The sequence below is a fragment of the Osmerus mordax genome, chromosome 1 (assembly GCF_038355195.1).
Source record: "Osmerus mordax isolate fOsmMor3 chromosome 1, fOsmMor3.pri, whole genome shotgun sequence".
Classification (NCBI taxonomy): Eukaryota; Metazoa; Chordata; class Actinopteri; order Osmeriformes; family Osmeridae; genus Osmerus; species Osmerus mordax.
The window spans coordinates 7251378-7267342 of record NC_090050.1 but is presented as its reverse complement, the minus strand read 5'-3'; the positions used below and the strand labels follow the sequence as shown (position 1 = coordinate 7267342).

Genomic DNA, 15965 nt, shown 5'->3' with positions numbered 1-15965 from the left:
TGTCAATATCGGGGACCATATCCGATCTTAAAGGGGTGATTGATTGCAAAACCGATTTTACCTTGTCATAGTTGAATAACGACAGTTCGGTGGGTAAAAGTAGTGAGGTCAGGTGGCTGAGCGGTGAGGGAATCGGGCTAGTAATCCGAAGGTTGCCAGTTCGATTCCCGGTCATGCCAACTGACGTTGTGTCCTTGGGCAAGGCACTTCACCCTACTTGCCTCGGGGGAATGTCCCTGTACTTACTGTAAGTCGCTCTGGATAAGAGCGTCTGCTAAATGACAAAAAAAAAAAATGTAAAATGAACATACAGTGAACCTCAAAGTCCATTGACACCTCTTTCCTATGCAAATCTGAAAATGAATTTTTTTTGCTGTAAAACGCTAGCTTTTCAACAAAGCCACCGGACTGACGTCAGTCTTTTTGCCGCCTTTTTTGGCTCTGGTCTGTATCTTTGTCACGCCCCAAAATTTACATCCAGACCAGCCCACTCACTGGTGTTCTTGCCCAGTCCGAGGTAGCGTAGATCTCTGATGCTAGTTTAGCTGCGCGCTGCTCTGTGTAGGCTACTAAGCAATTACAAAGAATAACGTTTTGAAGTATAACAAGGATATTGAAAATGGACCACGGTCGTAAATGCTGTGTGCATTCGACAGGCATGGCTGCTGTTTGTCTATGAGAAGATCTCGGCAAAGTTCGACACTCAATTATTCATTTGCTCTGAACATTTCACCCAAGACAGTTTTGACAACCTTGGACAAATTCAAGCAGGATTTGCTAAGAAGCTGAACCTGAAAAGATGTGCTGTTCCGACCGTACGCTCATCGCAACCACAAGCTGTAAGTAGGCTACAGTATGATTTTGTCGGTAACAGTTATTAGCAATGCTAACGTCTCCTGTATCTAGCATAGGTAGAATGCTAAATACGTTTCTAAACACCTTAACATACTTTACTTAGCAAATGACTCTACCTAGACTAGCTGTAGTCGGCATCAGAAGGGAAGCTTCCGAAAAAATAGCCAGAAAACAAATAGCAGTCTGGCCTATTGCTAACGCCTGTCTAGATTATCTATTTGAAAGAACTGGAGAAAGGCAGGTGCTAGATACAGGATACGTTAGCATTGCTAATAACTGTTACCGACAAAAATCATACTACAGCTTGCGGTTGTGATGAACGTAAGGTCGGAACGCACCTCTTTTCAGCAACAGCTTCATAGCAAATCCTGCTTTACATTGTCCCAGGTTTTCAAAACCGTCCTTGGTGAAATGGTTCGCGCAAATGTGTCGAGGGTCGAACTGCACAGGGATCTTCTACGCTACGTTATAGACAAACATCAGCATGCCCGTCTAGTCAATGTTAGCTAGACTCTAGCTCATCTGCTTTTTATTAACGCTGATTTGCAAGGAATGCAAGAACAGCTAGATAGCGAAAACACCTAGACCGTAGGCATGTAAACTAGTTTAGCTTGCTAACGCAAGAGCATAGGTAGAATGTGTGATGATTTAGCCTAGTTTATTGGCAATGGGGCTAACGTTGTTTCATGTTCCTGACTGTTTCATTCAAATAAATAACCCGTGTTGTTATGTAAATCTACAATTCACGATGCATGTTTGTCCAGATCTTTGTCAGGTTATTTTTCAGCAAGATGTCTAGAGCTAGCTAACTGAAGCTGAGTTGAATCACGATATAGTTTGGTTGCTATAAGCTGTAACGTTCTACCCACCTAAGTCAATACAGTTTGCTTCGACAACAGAAGTGGAAACAACTAACGTTATCATTTCAAATGATATCTAGTCAATCGGTTGAAAGCAGTGTTGTGTAGACACAATAGATTTATTTGCGTGTTTTTATTTCAAGTCTCCATCTTCGGTGTTTCAGTGAGTGCTGTTGACCGTGTTGCGTTTTTGCTCCCCAGCTACACTCGTTGAAAACCAACCAATCAGCGCTCAGCTCAATATTGCAGCTAAATATTAATGAGCATACTATAAAAGGAGAAAAGCTAGTGTTTTTTCCCGGGAAAATTTCAGAGGATCTATCGGGGCATAGAACAGCACCCGGGCCATTTTCAACCCAACCAATGTTACATACCCTATTCGGAGACCTTAAGGAACAGTGTGAAATACCCCAAAAACCCAGTCAATCACCCCTTTAATATCGGATCGGTGCACCCCTACTGGTAAGGAAGAAAGTGAATGATGTTTAGTTCCAACAGACCTTAAAAATAACATTAAACTTAATGTAAAAGGTAAGTTTGTTGTGTTGCATCTGTGCAACTAGTACACACACACACAAACATTGTACACTAGTATAATTCTACTTTAGTATTGTACATTTACTCATGCATGATGGGTATTTGGTAACACTTTATAATAAGTCAATGCTTTTTGGCATTTACAAAGCTAATAGTTAATCCTTTATAAAACATTAACAATACATAATAAAACATTAACAATACATTATTACATAATTACTGAGCTATTATTAAACACTGTTAATCCTTAAACACAAAATATGTATTTGATTAATAATAAAAAAATCATAACTGCATTCCCATACTTTATAGACAGCTTGTTAACATAGTTGCAAACCAGTAGTAAAATAAGCTGTTAATGGTAGAAAGCATGAGTAAATAACTAACAACATATTTACTCATGTCTTTAATTAATGTACACCAAGTTAAATACATGAGACACACTAATACTTATTAGGGTGTGTTAACACTTTGTAAATGCCAAAAAGTGTTGACTTATTATAAAGTGTTACCAGGTATTTTAATAAATACAGATATATATTTTTGACTTGCGGCAGGGTTTGGAAAACGCAGAACAACAGCTACAACAAGAGAGGGCAGAGTTTGAAGTACTGGAATCTGGACATGCCCACCACAGGCCATTTCAAGACCCAAAAGACAGTGAGAGAGAGGAGGACGATGTGCAGGCAAGGACACTGTTCCACGTGCAGCATCAGTGCAGGATGGCCACCATCCTACAGGAGGCGCTCTACAAGTGTGAACAAGTCAGCTTGTTGATGACTCAGAGGTAACATTTCATTGCCAATTAATATCTTTTGTGAAAATGCAAAGTTAGTAGTTCTGTGGTTTTCAATGAGCAACACCATTTTGAGAGGTTGTATAATATTCAAGTTTTTAAAAGCTGTTGTAGATCAGCAGTTCATCATCAGTGCTTGGATTAATCAAATAAGTACTTAAAATATACGCTTTCAAAAGCGTACAACAATATAAAAACATGGTAAACATTACATTTTTGCATAGTGCATTGGCAGTTGACTTGAACAATTTATGCAATGCCCATCTCAGTCCCCTGATGTAAACCCCATTGAATACCCGTGGGCTGAGCTGAAGAGGCGACCTAGGACCCTGTATGATCTGGAAAGATTCTTGAAAGAGCAGTGGTCTCAGATTCCTTGCTCTGTACTTTAATAGAGTAGTGCACAGTGCCCATGATGCAGTCGGTGATTAAGATGCAAGTCAAACACACAAATACAGATATCCATGCCTTAAGAAACCGACCAAGGAGGCTTAAGTGGTAGGAATAGTGCCAAGTCTGTGATACGAGCTGGTGATTTATAATGTCGTAGTTGATTTAGTGTTAATAATTATTTTCACATTTGCATTGTGCAGGTAGTTTTGACATCAGTAAACACATTAATTTATATAACAAAATGCACTGATATACAGGCTACTGAAAGTATCCACTTTCAGTTTTTCCTCTGTTGATTTTGCCATGGCGGCCCGCCACAGCTAAATTTGTGCCGCCACGGTATCAGAAATAGGGCTGTACAAAAAAAAAGGCTGTCTATCAGCAGTGATTGTTAAGCCCAATTTATACCAAAGGTCGCAGACACTTTTGAAATGGTCGCCGACAGAAATGACGTCATGATCAACACTTTAAACTGTCGCTTGGAAGTGTCGGCTACCAGGAGAAATTTCTACTGGCGCTGATGTCATCACATGGTGTCGCTCAAGTGTGATTGGCTAGATATAGACGGCACGCGTCGTTGACTTCATTGTTTGAATTTTGAGTTTTCCCCTGCTCTATTGCTAACAGCAATACTGTTAATAATTCCTCCTCCTCTAAATCCAATTCCTCCTCCACTGACATGCTCTCTTAATCTTGCAAACCCTCTCTCTCCCTCACCCCAACCCTCCTCCTCTAATGTACTCACTATCTCCATCTCAAAATTCGCTTCAGCCATTTTCTCCGATCGATCACCTACAAAGCGTTAACAATGTAAAGGTGAAATAATTCAGTTGACGTCGTCCGCCTATGTCAGTACGTCGGGTGTCACGCAAACGTTGAGCACAGGCGACTGTTCGCCGAAGTATAAATGCAGCAGCCTGAGCGATTTTTTATTTTTTTTATTTTTTGGCGACCATTTCAAGTGTCGACAAAATAAGTAGAAATTAAGCTTAAGAGTGCATGTCACAGAATAGCACGGACACGCGCGATTGGAGGTTTTTGTCTGTTCCCACACTGTACTCCTCTAGGAGCATTGTCTGGGTGTTGCCTTTTTCTCCCCTCCTCTCTCCTCATGTTATGCTGTAACTTCTAGTTGGCGCCGAAATTGGCTGCCTAGGTAGGCTCTCCTACCGAAGTAAATTCCTTGTCTGTGCAAACTTTCATGGCGAATAAAAACCCATTCTGATTCTGATTCACACCGCAGTTGGGATTGCGTGTGTGCGTCCTTGAGAACTGTAAGTCGTATAACTTATGTTGTCAGTTCATTTAAGCCTGTTATTGTATTAGTCTATAGTTCTTACAAATTTAAATTAAGTTAACTGGTGATTTTCGTTGTTTTGTATTCTTCCACTGCTAGCTAAATTGCACGTCTGTGGTTCAATAGCTATTGCTGCCCTCGCTGACGTTTGTATTTTAGGTGCATTATTATGCTGAAGTAGTTTTAATGAATAAATAGTGGGTTTATGGGGAATGCTATGTTTTTGAGTAGGCTACCTTAATCGATCGGCTAGGCTACTGACCATTTACAATAAGTTGTTACGTCAATTATTAATTGGCAGAATTTATGCCATTTAGAACATACTTTGAGTGGAAGGTGTCTTTAAGCAGCCTAACCTTATTGATTTAGGGGAAATAGGGTTCGGACAGACCTGCCCCCACTGCTAAAAAAAAAAATCCTAGAGGAAAACACTGACTTAATCATAATAGGCTGTAATTATCATACATATTCGGGGGGGACATGTGTCCCCCCCCCCCCCCCCCCCCCCCCCCGATATTCAAATCTGGTCAAAATGACTCCATGACTATGGCCTTGTCGTTCTGTTAAAGGCAGGGTAGGCAATGTTGCTGAGTAGCACTTTGTCATATTTGCCGAAAATAACTTTACGTCTTGATAGCAACCAATATATCTAAAGGTTATATCTAAAACATCTGTGGCCGTCGCAATACTGTAATAAACACAACCAATCATTAAGGGGTACCCTGACTATTGATTAGACGGGCTACCTGTCCGTCTACCTACCCACGTGCGCAAACTCTGCCCCTGCACTCAATGCGCGTTACTGTCGATTTGTGGGAGTGGTTTTGAAGGGAAGGGGTGGGATATTTTGGTTTGAATTGTGTCAAACAGAAGCTAAAATAGCTAGCTTCGCAAGCTAGCTATTTTTTACCCTGCCTGAAAGCAGCTGGTTCAATGTTATGCTAGCAGTCAGCACTGCTAACTAATAACCTTCCAGCTATATCTACTGAAATAGACCATCCACTCTAAATATTGACTTTTTCTTAGTTAGCTGGAGCTAGTCATGCTCTTTCAACTATGGGATCTTTAGACAGGTGTGTGCCTTTCCAAATCATGTCCAATCAACTGAATTTACCACAGATGGACTCCAATCAAGTTACAGAAACATCTCGAGGATGATCAGTGGAAACAGGCTGTGAATACTTATGTACATGTGATTGTTTTCAATTAGCAAAAAAAATATAAAAATAATTATGGGGTATTGTGTGTAGAATTTTGAGGGAACAAAGCATTTAATCAATTTTGGTAGTGTAATAGTGCAAGCTCAATATGGTCGAAAAAGATACTCTGCCAAACTGGGGCCAAATAATTTTTTGGACATTTCTAAATGCATATCCAAACAATGTCAAATGTGGCACCTGAGCTCCATTGTTTTATAAACACTGAGCTCCATTGTTTTATAAAAAGGATAGGAGATAATGCTCAAGATAATTGTGGTAAACTCGCTGCCCTAAAATCCCATTCTAAAAAATACACAGACACACACACACACACACACACAGATTCCTGGCATTATTAGAGAGGTTAAGGAGAAGACTCAGTGCTGTTTTATTGGCAATGGGAGTTTGTACATTGTTACTACACCACTTAGGGCTTCTTAATGTCTGTCTTTCAGGTTACAAGAGTCAAGTGCCAGGAGTCAAGCCATGGAGGATCTAAAGGAACAGCTGGAGCTAAAGTGGCTGTATGCTAACTGTGATCAGGTGACCTGACCCTCAACCAGTATACAACCCCTACCCCAAATTATAACATTTGGAAATTTTTCCTAATTGGCAAAACATTTGTTGTATTCATTAAAGGGGTCATTGACTGATTTTATAGGGTATTTCACACTGTTCCTTAAGGTCTCAGAATAGGGTATGTAACATTGGTTCAAAATGGCCCGGGTACTGTTCTATGCGCCCTAATGCAACCCTGTGAAATAGCCCTATAAGGAAACTAGCTGTTTTCTCCTTTTATGGTATGCTCATGAATATTTAGATGAGCTGTGCGCTGATTGGTTGGTTTACAACGAGTGAAGCTGCGGAGCAAACACGCAATATGGCCAACAGCACTCACTAAAACATCGAAGGTCGAGATTTGAAATAAAAACGTGCAAATAAATCTAGTGTCTACACAACACTGTTTTCAACAGATTGACTTCTGTTGTCGAAGCAAACGGGATCGACTTAGGTGGGTAACGTTACAGCTCTTTGGTGAAATGGTTTGAGCAAATTAATAATTGAGTGTCTAACTTCACAGGGATCTTCTCATAGACAAACATCAGCCATGCCCGTCGTGTGTTTGGTTCCTTGGGAAGATTATGAAAAGTGTCAGCATTCCCTGTACAGCCTGGAACACTGCATTTACGACCGTGGTCCATTTTCAATATCCTTGAAAAACTTCCAAACTTTCTTCTTTGTAATTCCCGTGGAAGTACACAGAGCAGCGCGCAGGTAAACTAGTGTCAGAGATCTACGTGAACTCTGAGATTGGGGTGTGACAAAGGTACAGACCAGAGCCACCGAACTGACGTCAGTTCGGTGGCTCTACCTTTTTTGGCTTTTTGGAAACCAACCGTTTTACAGCTACATTTTTTAATTGTGAGATTTTTATAGGAAAGAGGTGTCAATGGGATTTGAGGTTCACTGCATGTCCATTTTACCCACCGAACTGTCGTTATTCAACTATGACAAGGTAAATTTGGTTTTGCAGTCAATGACCCCTTTAAGGCTGTTGCAATTGAGAATCATTCATCAAGTAGCATCCCAGAGGCCAACCCTTAAAACTGGGATCAAATTTTTTTCCCCAGGATCTAGAGTTTGTAGCGCTGCTGGTGAAGCAAAGTCAAGTGTCCATTGAGGTTCTCCTGAAAGCCCTGCGCCTCCTCCTCCCCACTCTGCCAGAGTCTGAGCTCCTCTCCATCATAAATGCCCTCTGCCCCAAACAAGCCCTCGTCTCGCCCAACATGGAGCAAGAAAACACAGTGTAAGAACTGCTACAAAACAGATGAAAAATGCTATGCTTCCAATGTGTCAGGTCACAGTTTGCCATACCTTTTTTACTGGACGTCTGGTTATTGAGTATCTTGTGAGACAGTTGTTATTTAAACTTGTCTTGACAGGCAATTTTCTTTGCCTTGGATCTAGATTGCTGTTGAGTGCTCTGAACAACTCACCAGATATTTCCAAATGTGCCTGTAAATGAGAGCAGTTGAATAATTGATGCTGCTAAATTCAAACCAGTTTGTTTCATATTTCTAAAGCTTGATAAGACTGACCGAAGAAATATAATGATTTAATATATGTGTGGGATTGGTTATTTTGGTTTCAAACTAAATAAGAGAGACTACCTTAATCATCTTTATTCTTTATCACTGTCTAATAAGACCATAAAGAATATAATTTCGAAGACCAGGTATAAGAATTGTTTGGGGGGACTAGTGATGATAACTCATTTTGGATTCAAAATGACCTAGAAAAATAGGTTATTGGTTCATTTACTCTCCAATCAAGATGTTATGTCTGCATTACAACCTTGTGTAATGCAGACATCGTAGCGGGGTGTGGGTGTTAAGAATGTTAGAATATAGTATCGATTTAAAAAAGAAATGAGTGTAGAACAGATCATTTCAATGATAAACACACACACATCAAATCATATTTACAAAGGATTTATTTAAGTATTTAAAAATGAATTAAATGGTCTAATTTAGAGAAAGACAGAAAATATTGCTTGGGTCAAGACAATGGAGTTGAGGCTAGTATTGGAATCTAAATTCAGATTATGTGCAATAAATGTTTAATTTCCTTTACAATTACAAATCAGAAAGATAGCTCACGCCAGTGCTATGGGAAGAAGAGTATTTTAGATTGTAGTTATGTTTGATTAGGGCTGATCAATGTGAGCCCTCTGAGTGTGAGGGCTCATTTGAAGAAGATCTTGGATGAATATCCAAAGTATTTTGCTCCAAAGATTGTGAGACGGAGTCTGCATTATTTCAGTCAGAGTTTGCAATGAGAATTGTGTTTTGGAATTACTTTGTAAACAGTCCTGATGATGCTCATCCATCCTTCCTGTTGTTTGGGAAACTCAGGTTAGAAGCGTGACTTGGTGTGATCCTTTGTAATGCTAATCCTGACAGCGCTTACCGTGCCATCATAGTGGCATAGGTGGACTCAAAGATGGATTGTCATCTTAGAGTTCAATGTACAGGAGGAGTCCTGTGTCTGAGGTCAGAAGGTGATTGGTAAAAAGGGGAAAGTTGGGTCATCCCATCTCCCCCTCTTCCATCCATACTTACTGTAGGTGTGAACTGGTTTTAGGCTGGTTCACAAGAATGTTCAAATTTTTGTTCTGGACGTCCTTTTGTACAGTTACAAAATATAGTTGAATGATTGTTTTATAACTTTAGGTTTATGTAGATACCAAGGATGACTGATGTGGTCGGATGAGACTGCTACATCTATAAGTCTATAAACTCTGAGATCATATATCATTGTCATGCTATTGCAAAACCACATTGATTTATTCATGCACTAATGGCACTTAAGAAAAAAAGAATTGCACAATGTTTTTTGATCCTTGAGAACACCAGTCTCCACGACTACAAGGTAGACTCACCGACATTCACCGACATTCTCCACATCTGGAAAATATTTTTTGATTGTGAACAAAAATACTAATTGTATTAATATTACAATAGCAGGCATTAACGGCTCCTAGTTCGAGTTAACCTAAATCACAAACATAAGCTGCTGGGACACAAAATAACTTAAACTTACTCAGTCTAAGACATGTTACGTCCTATGCCTTCTCGTTCTGATTGCACAGCCAAAGCCGCAGACACTCCAAAGCATCAGGTTTTACAGAAAAAAGTAAAGAATCATTGTTTTGCCCATTGTGCATCCATCATACATCTGCTGGGTGATGCATTGGCCAAGCCTTGTAGAACACTTACTGTCCACTTCTGGCTGATGTGGGTTTGGACCCTGTACTTGAATAATGCTCCATGTATGAGGTCACCTGGGACCATGGTTGTCTAGCCAGAGAAGAGGAAAAACCTTAAGTGGAACAATATGCATCTTTGTTGGGTCTCCATCAGCTCCTTTATTCTCCTTTGATTTTGAGTTGGCTGCATAACCTTTTAAAATGTTTTTATTATTATTGTTTACCAGGTGAATAAGGTGTTTTTGGTATTCACCCTCATCATATTGACATTAGGAACTGGAAGCGAATATGATACAGAATATCTTTCTAACTTGCCCGGTTTATGCAGCTTGGCTGAATGAGGCAGTGATCATCTATCCATTTCTTCCACCAGGTGGCCAGAGGAAGCAAGCAGATCGATTATAGTTCAACTATGGGAGGGTATGGTGTGCAGTAATGCATTACACCCTATTGCCGACAAAGACAGAATCAGGTGAGCGTAAGCAAACTAATTAGTGAATGAGACTGTTACATGTATTAGCATAGTTCCCAGAAGAATATTGCAGGGGATTTTGGCAATTTTTTGGGGGCCTCTACCCACACGGTTAGCTGTGTTGCTCATTCCACGAATGCACGATCCTTACAAGTTGTACCTCGTTGTAAAGGTGACTAATCAGGCTTTCCAACAATATAAAATACAATACCAATTGGTATTATTGAAAGAGAGGAATAATCGACCGAAATAACGTTTCCAAACTTTTTTTGAGGAGTTTACATTAGCCAAGGGAGAGTATTAGACTACTGTACACATGTGGTCTTGTTATGTCGGACTATTAACATGCTAACAAATTCCATGTTCTTATTACAAAATAAGTGTGATTTTCACTTGCCAGTTTATCTGCAAATGCATGAGGAAACCAATTTGACGCAAACAACAACTCCTTTGTCCTCTTGAATGTCTCAGGTTCAAGGAGAAGAGGCAGTGCCTGCTGGAGAAGCTGTTCCCCAATCCACAAGGAGAAGCCTTGCAAGATGTTATGGCAGTACTCGTCCAGGAAAAGAGAGCGAAAGGGGCTGTACCCAACACACAGCAACCCTCTCATAAACCAGTCCTGACCGGAATGATTGCCTCAGAGCAGCTCAAAGACTCTGTTGTCATTTCAGCTGGAGGAGCAGTAGATGAGACTCTGTTTAGCCCATGTGAGTTACCTGGTACATCAAGCTCTTCCAACACTCTAATGGACATTCCCACTACTGGCGAGAGGGTGTTTGTGTTTCGCATCCCACCAGAGCCGCAAGGCAATATGGCCATCGCCAACAGGAAGAGGAACTTTCTCAATCTTAAAAAATGTTCTGTTGCTCCCACTGACCAACTTTGATTTAATGTCATAATGCTGTTTCTAATGTGTTGTTCAAAAATGTATTAACCTATCAGTGGTTCACCTTTTATAGTAATTTTCCACAAAGTTTGACTAATGCCCAAATATTCTATATAGTGGATATTGTACTTAAGAATATTATGAAGTCGAAAATAATTTGTACAAATGGTTTTAGTTGATATGTGTAAAACTGATTTGTTGACAGATTTCTTTGAGAGCAGCTGTTTCCCTTTTCTGTATAATCTCTAATAATGCCAGGAATCTCTGTGTGTGTTAGTTATGGGAAGTTTGGATCATTTTACTGACTAGGTTCTTTGAATCTCGTTCAGTGAAACAAACAAACATTTATCATATTCTAAAGGAATAAATCTTAATGCATCTAAACCAGCCAAGATAAATTAGAGTAGGCTATAGGAAAGGGAAATTGCACATTAGTGTGGCAGACAATATTTTAAAAGAAAAACTCCTGCATTAAATACCGTAGGCCCAGCTAACACATGACGTTGCGGCAACGTTGCCAGTAAGTGCTCAGTTGGTAACCCGCGACGTTACCTTCTGGCAACGTCGTGGCAATGTCATAGCAACGTTATAAAGGGAATGTTGCCAGTCGGTCCCATGGACAACGTTGCCACGATGTCGTACCTTGGTCAGCTGGTTACGTTATTTTTAAACCCGTGGGCAACGTTGCCGCGACGTTGTACCTTGGTCGGCTGGTTACCTTATTTTTAGACCCGTGGACAACGTTGCCGCGACGTCGTACCTTGGTCGGCTGGTTACTTATTTTTTGGTCCCGTGGACAACGTTGCCGTGACGTTGTACCTTGGTCGGCTGGATACATTAATTTTGGTACCATGGGTTAAGTTGCCGTTAGTCGCTCTTTGGTCGCAGGACAACGGATCTCGAGTGCAATATAGTGGTTTATCCAGAGATGGAGAGATCACACTGGACTGCTCTCAGTTCTGACACTTTTGCAATGTAGCCATAGTCTACATGAATTTCAATCACACACAATATTAAATGTTGCACTCAGCACGTATAAATGTAGACAATGCATGTGATTCATGTGCAGCTCAGCCCCAGCATGTCATTGGTCATCAATTTTCTCATATGCAGAAACATAGCTTTAATAAATAAAAGACTGAATTTGGAATATAATTTAGTCTTTCATTCTTTACTATAAACATGTACAAAAGCAATCAATGTGAGATGTGTAACATGATTAAGCAAACATTCTTTGTATAGCACACCAAAGCTGTATGACACACAATGCAAATTTGTGCTCCAATAATTTTTGTAATACAAAATTGTTAAATGTGACCAAAAGGTAAGCGACTCTTAAGAGTTTCATTTCCAAAGACAAGTCATCACAGAATATTACAATTCTTCCTTAGCAAACCTGCCCCTCAGTCTGCCCCTGAGCAACAATTTTGCGCATGCCCATTTCAACGCATCGCTGAAACTGGGGTTTCAGAAGAGATTTGGCAGGGGTTCAATACCGTCTTGTAAGCATTGGATTTCAACTGGAAATTAGCTACTTCAAAGGTGAGTTTCTTTACAGAAATAGTTTTAAATATATAAACATATTTTCAGAAATTAGATTACGTATATGTTTGAAATTTAGGCTATTTAGCCTGTTTATTATGGCGTGAAATTAGTGCCAGGAGAGCGAGCTCTGTAAAAACGATTTGTAACTTGCAAAAAAGATTTGTGTCTCTGTAGAAAATGATTTGTGTACTTGCAAAAAAAAGTTGTGTCTCCGTAGAAGAAGCCAAGATGTGTGTACTTGCAAAAAAGATTTGTAACTTGCAAAAAAGATTTGTGTCTCCGTAGAAGAAAAAGATTTGTGTACTTGTAAAAAAAAGTTTTGTGTCTCCGTAGAAGAAGGCGGGAACACTGCTCCCAAAACCATCTAAGACAATCAAATATAGCCATTTCTGTATCTAGTATCATTGGACATTTTCTTCTGTCTATCACAAAGACCGTCAGCGAATAAGCACAAAACTAGAATGCTGATGATTTCAATGGCGAGTCATTTGGTAAGTAGTTCAAAATATCCATGGGCATGTATCTTTAATGCAACATTTAAAGATTATTCGGTTAGCACACTCTTAACAGTATAAATTTATGGATAAGAGTCGTAGTAAGTTTAATAGTTTTTTAATGTAAATATGTATACGGATATTTAATTAGACGACCATTCATTAAACCTAGCATTAGTTGGACAATGTGCAGCTAAATTGCAGCCGGTAAGCATCATACTAAGCGTTCACAACTTTACATGTTTTTTAATGTTGGTGTATTCGCCATGCTAAACTAAACATGAGCTGGATATATCTCAAATGTTGTCTGGGAAAGTTAAGCGCAAAAAATAAAAAAGATATGGATCTTTCACTCTAGAGCAGGGGTGTCAAAGTCAAATGGACGGAGGGCCAAATAAAACATTTAGCTACAAGCCGAGGGCCGGACTGTTCGAATGTTCATTGAAATTTTTTTAAATGACGCATATAGTCTAGTGAACCTAATTGAACCTACTGAAAACCTAACAAATATATTCCAATATGATCAGATAAATAAAGCAATATTTTCTTATGGCTCTGTCAGTAATCTTTAATTTTCAACAGACACAAAAGACAAATTTCCTTTATATAAAAATCCCCATAACATGAACATTAAATGAAAGAAACCGGTATTCAAGGCACCATCAGTAGCCTATATTTTCTATTTTAGCAAAAGTGGGCTAAATTTACTTCAAAGAAAAAAACAATAATAGCAATTTTCTATCATCCACTCAACTGAAATATTTTTAAAATATAATTGGATTGAAATACAATAAAATAAAGTGCAAAAATCTATTAATCAAAAACAACACTTTGTTTAAGGAGAAGTAACATGCAGTGAAAACAAATATTAAACTTTAACTTTTAAACTTGAACTGAGTAAAAACTCTAAATATGTGATTGCACAGTAATGTTCACTTGTTTGAGGTTGAGGGTGATACTTGGTGGTGTCCCATCTTTTCCACAAGTTCATCAATGTTCGGGGTAAGGCTCTGAGCTGAGGAAATCCTCAGAATTGAGTGGAGGTGTTCAGCAGTAAGTCGACTTCTGTGTGATGTTTTGTTCAGGTTCATCAAAGAAAACAGTTGTTCACACAGGTATGTGCTGCCAAACATAGACAACGTTTGAGCAGCCTGGATGCGCAGCTGGGGCATTGTGTCGGGGAGGAAACGGGCGAACTCCGCAGCACCCACTGCCGCATATTTTGCCCTCAGTGCATCATTGCATTGGAGGTCAATCAACTCCATTTGGAGGTTTGGTGGTGAGCTTTCCACGTCAACAGCAAATGGGTTACCGAGCAGTTCCAACCTGCTTTTTTGTGCTTCAAAGTCAGCAAATCGGTGTCGAAAATCTGCGGCAAGCATACCTATTTTATCAGCCAACTGTGCGCTCGGGAACGCACTGGTAGAGAGCTTCTCTTTCATGGTCTGGCAGCTGGGAAAGTGGCTCAAATTTTCTTTCCGCATCTGCGTCTCCCACAGAGTCAGTTTGGTTTTAAATGCCTTCACTGTACTGTACATATCAGAGATGACACGATCCCGACCCTGCAGCTGCAAGTTCATTGCATTCAGATGACTCGTAATGTCACACAGAAAAGCCATTTCACACAGAAACATTTCGTCTCGGAGTTGTGTTGTGTCTTTCCCTTTGCTGTCCAAGAACAGACAAATCTCCTCACGAAGCTCGAAACATCTTTGAAGCACCTTTCCCTGGCTTAGCCATCGCACCTCTGTGTGATAAGGCAAATCACCATGCTCCGTTTCTAACTCCGTCAGAAATGCCTTGAACTGGCGGTGATTCAAACCTTTGGCTCTGATAAAGTTAACAGTGCGCGTGATGATGCTCATTACATGCTCCATTTTCAAGGCTTTACCGCACAACGCTTCCTGGTGTATGATACAATGATAAGCTGTCAGCTCACCTGTCGCGTTTTCCTCTTGCATCTTTTCCCGTATCTTCGCCACCAGTCCGCTCCTGTGTCTGCACATTGTCCGACTAATGCTAGGTTACAGACTGGCAACGTCGGAAAATAACGTTGCCACGACGCCGCGGTTACGGACTGGCAACGTGATTTGGTGACGTTGCCGTTACCTTATGGCGTCTTTCACTTCCCACGTTGCCGCAACGTCGCCAAAGACGTTGCGGCAACGTATGTTTGGTCATCGAATGACGTTGCGGCAACGTGAGGGCAACGTAACTGTGTTAGCTGGGAGTCTTTTGCTAACGCCTGTCTAGATTATATATTTGAAAGAACTGGAGAAAGGCAGGTGCTAGATACTGTACAGGATACGTTAGCATAATAACTTACCGACAAAATCATACTACAGCTTCCGGTTGTGATGAACATAAGGTCGGAACGCACCCCTTTTCAGAAACAGCTTTATAGCAAATCCTGCTTTACATTGTCCCAGGTTTTCAAAACCGTCCTTGGTGAAATGGTTCGAGCAAATGTGTAATTGAGGGTCGAACTGCACAGGGATCTACGCTACGGTATAGACAAACATCAGCCATGCCCGTCGAGTCAATGTTAGCTAGACTCTAGATTTGCAAAGGAATGCACAAACAGCTAGATAGCGAAAACACCTATAGTTTAGCTTGCTAACGCAAGAGCATATTGTCTCTATACCAAGATACAGCCCCCTACGTGAACAACGAGAGAATATTTCTCCAACATTATTACAGAAAATGCCAGAAATTCCAGAGTTCTTTTCTCCACCATTGACCAGCTGCTAAACACTGTCCCTGCCCCACCTCCATCCTCAGCAGTTAAATGTGAAGAGCTTGCTTTGTTCTTCAAGAACAAAATAACCTTGATCAGAGCGAGTATTATTAATAGTGGGGTCG

At 40.2% G+C, this 15965-nt stretch overlaps 2 protein-coding genes across 6 annotated transcripts in view; one reads left to right on the top strand and one right to left on the bottom strand.

The window, feature by feature from the left end:
- The window catches only part of LOC136947102 (limbin-like), a 34305-nt gene extending 21833 nt beyond the window's left edge, over positions 1–12472 (top strand). For 3 of the 5 annotated variants that reach the window (XM_067240984.1, XM_067240985.1, XM_067240998.1), the window contains 5 exons: positions 2810–3039; positions 6393–6480; positions 7569–7744; positions 10080–10178; positions 10650–12472. In XM_067240984.1, coding sequence (XP_067097085.1) covers positions 2810–3039; positions 6393–6480; positions 7569–7744; positions 10080–10178; positions 10650–11064 — 1008 coding nt within the window. In that variant the 3' untranslated portion in view covers positions 11065–12472. Of the gene's footprint in view, positions 1–2809; positions 3040–6392; positions 6481–6911; positions 6950–7018; positions 7265–7374; positions 7453–7568; positions 7745–10079; positions 10179–10649 lie in introns of those variants that run through there. The other 2 variants (XR_010876998.1, XM_067240988.1) reach the window with 2 other exon arrangements.
- Positions 12473–13664: 1192 nt separating this feature from the next.
- LOC136950529 (general transcription factor II-I repeat domain-containing protein 2-like) lies at positions 13665–15109 on the bottom strand. Its single transcript, XM_067244928.1, has one exon. It carries the CDS (start codon positions 15107–15109, stop codon positions 14036–14038), a length of 1074 nt encoding a protein of 357 aa, XP_067101029.1. The 3' UTR covers positions 13665–14035.
- Positions 15110–15965: the final 856 nt, after the last annotated feature.

Excerpts from the sequence above, each read along its gene's own strand:
- LOC136950529 (XM_067244928.1), bottom strand. The coding sequence starts at position 15,109 with ATGTGCAGACACAGGAGCGGACTGGTGGCGAAGATACGGGAAAAGATG.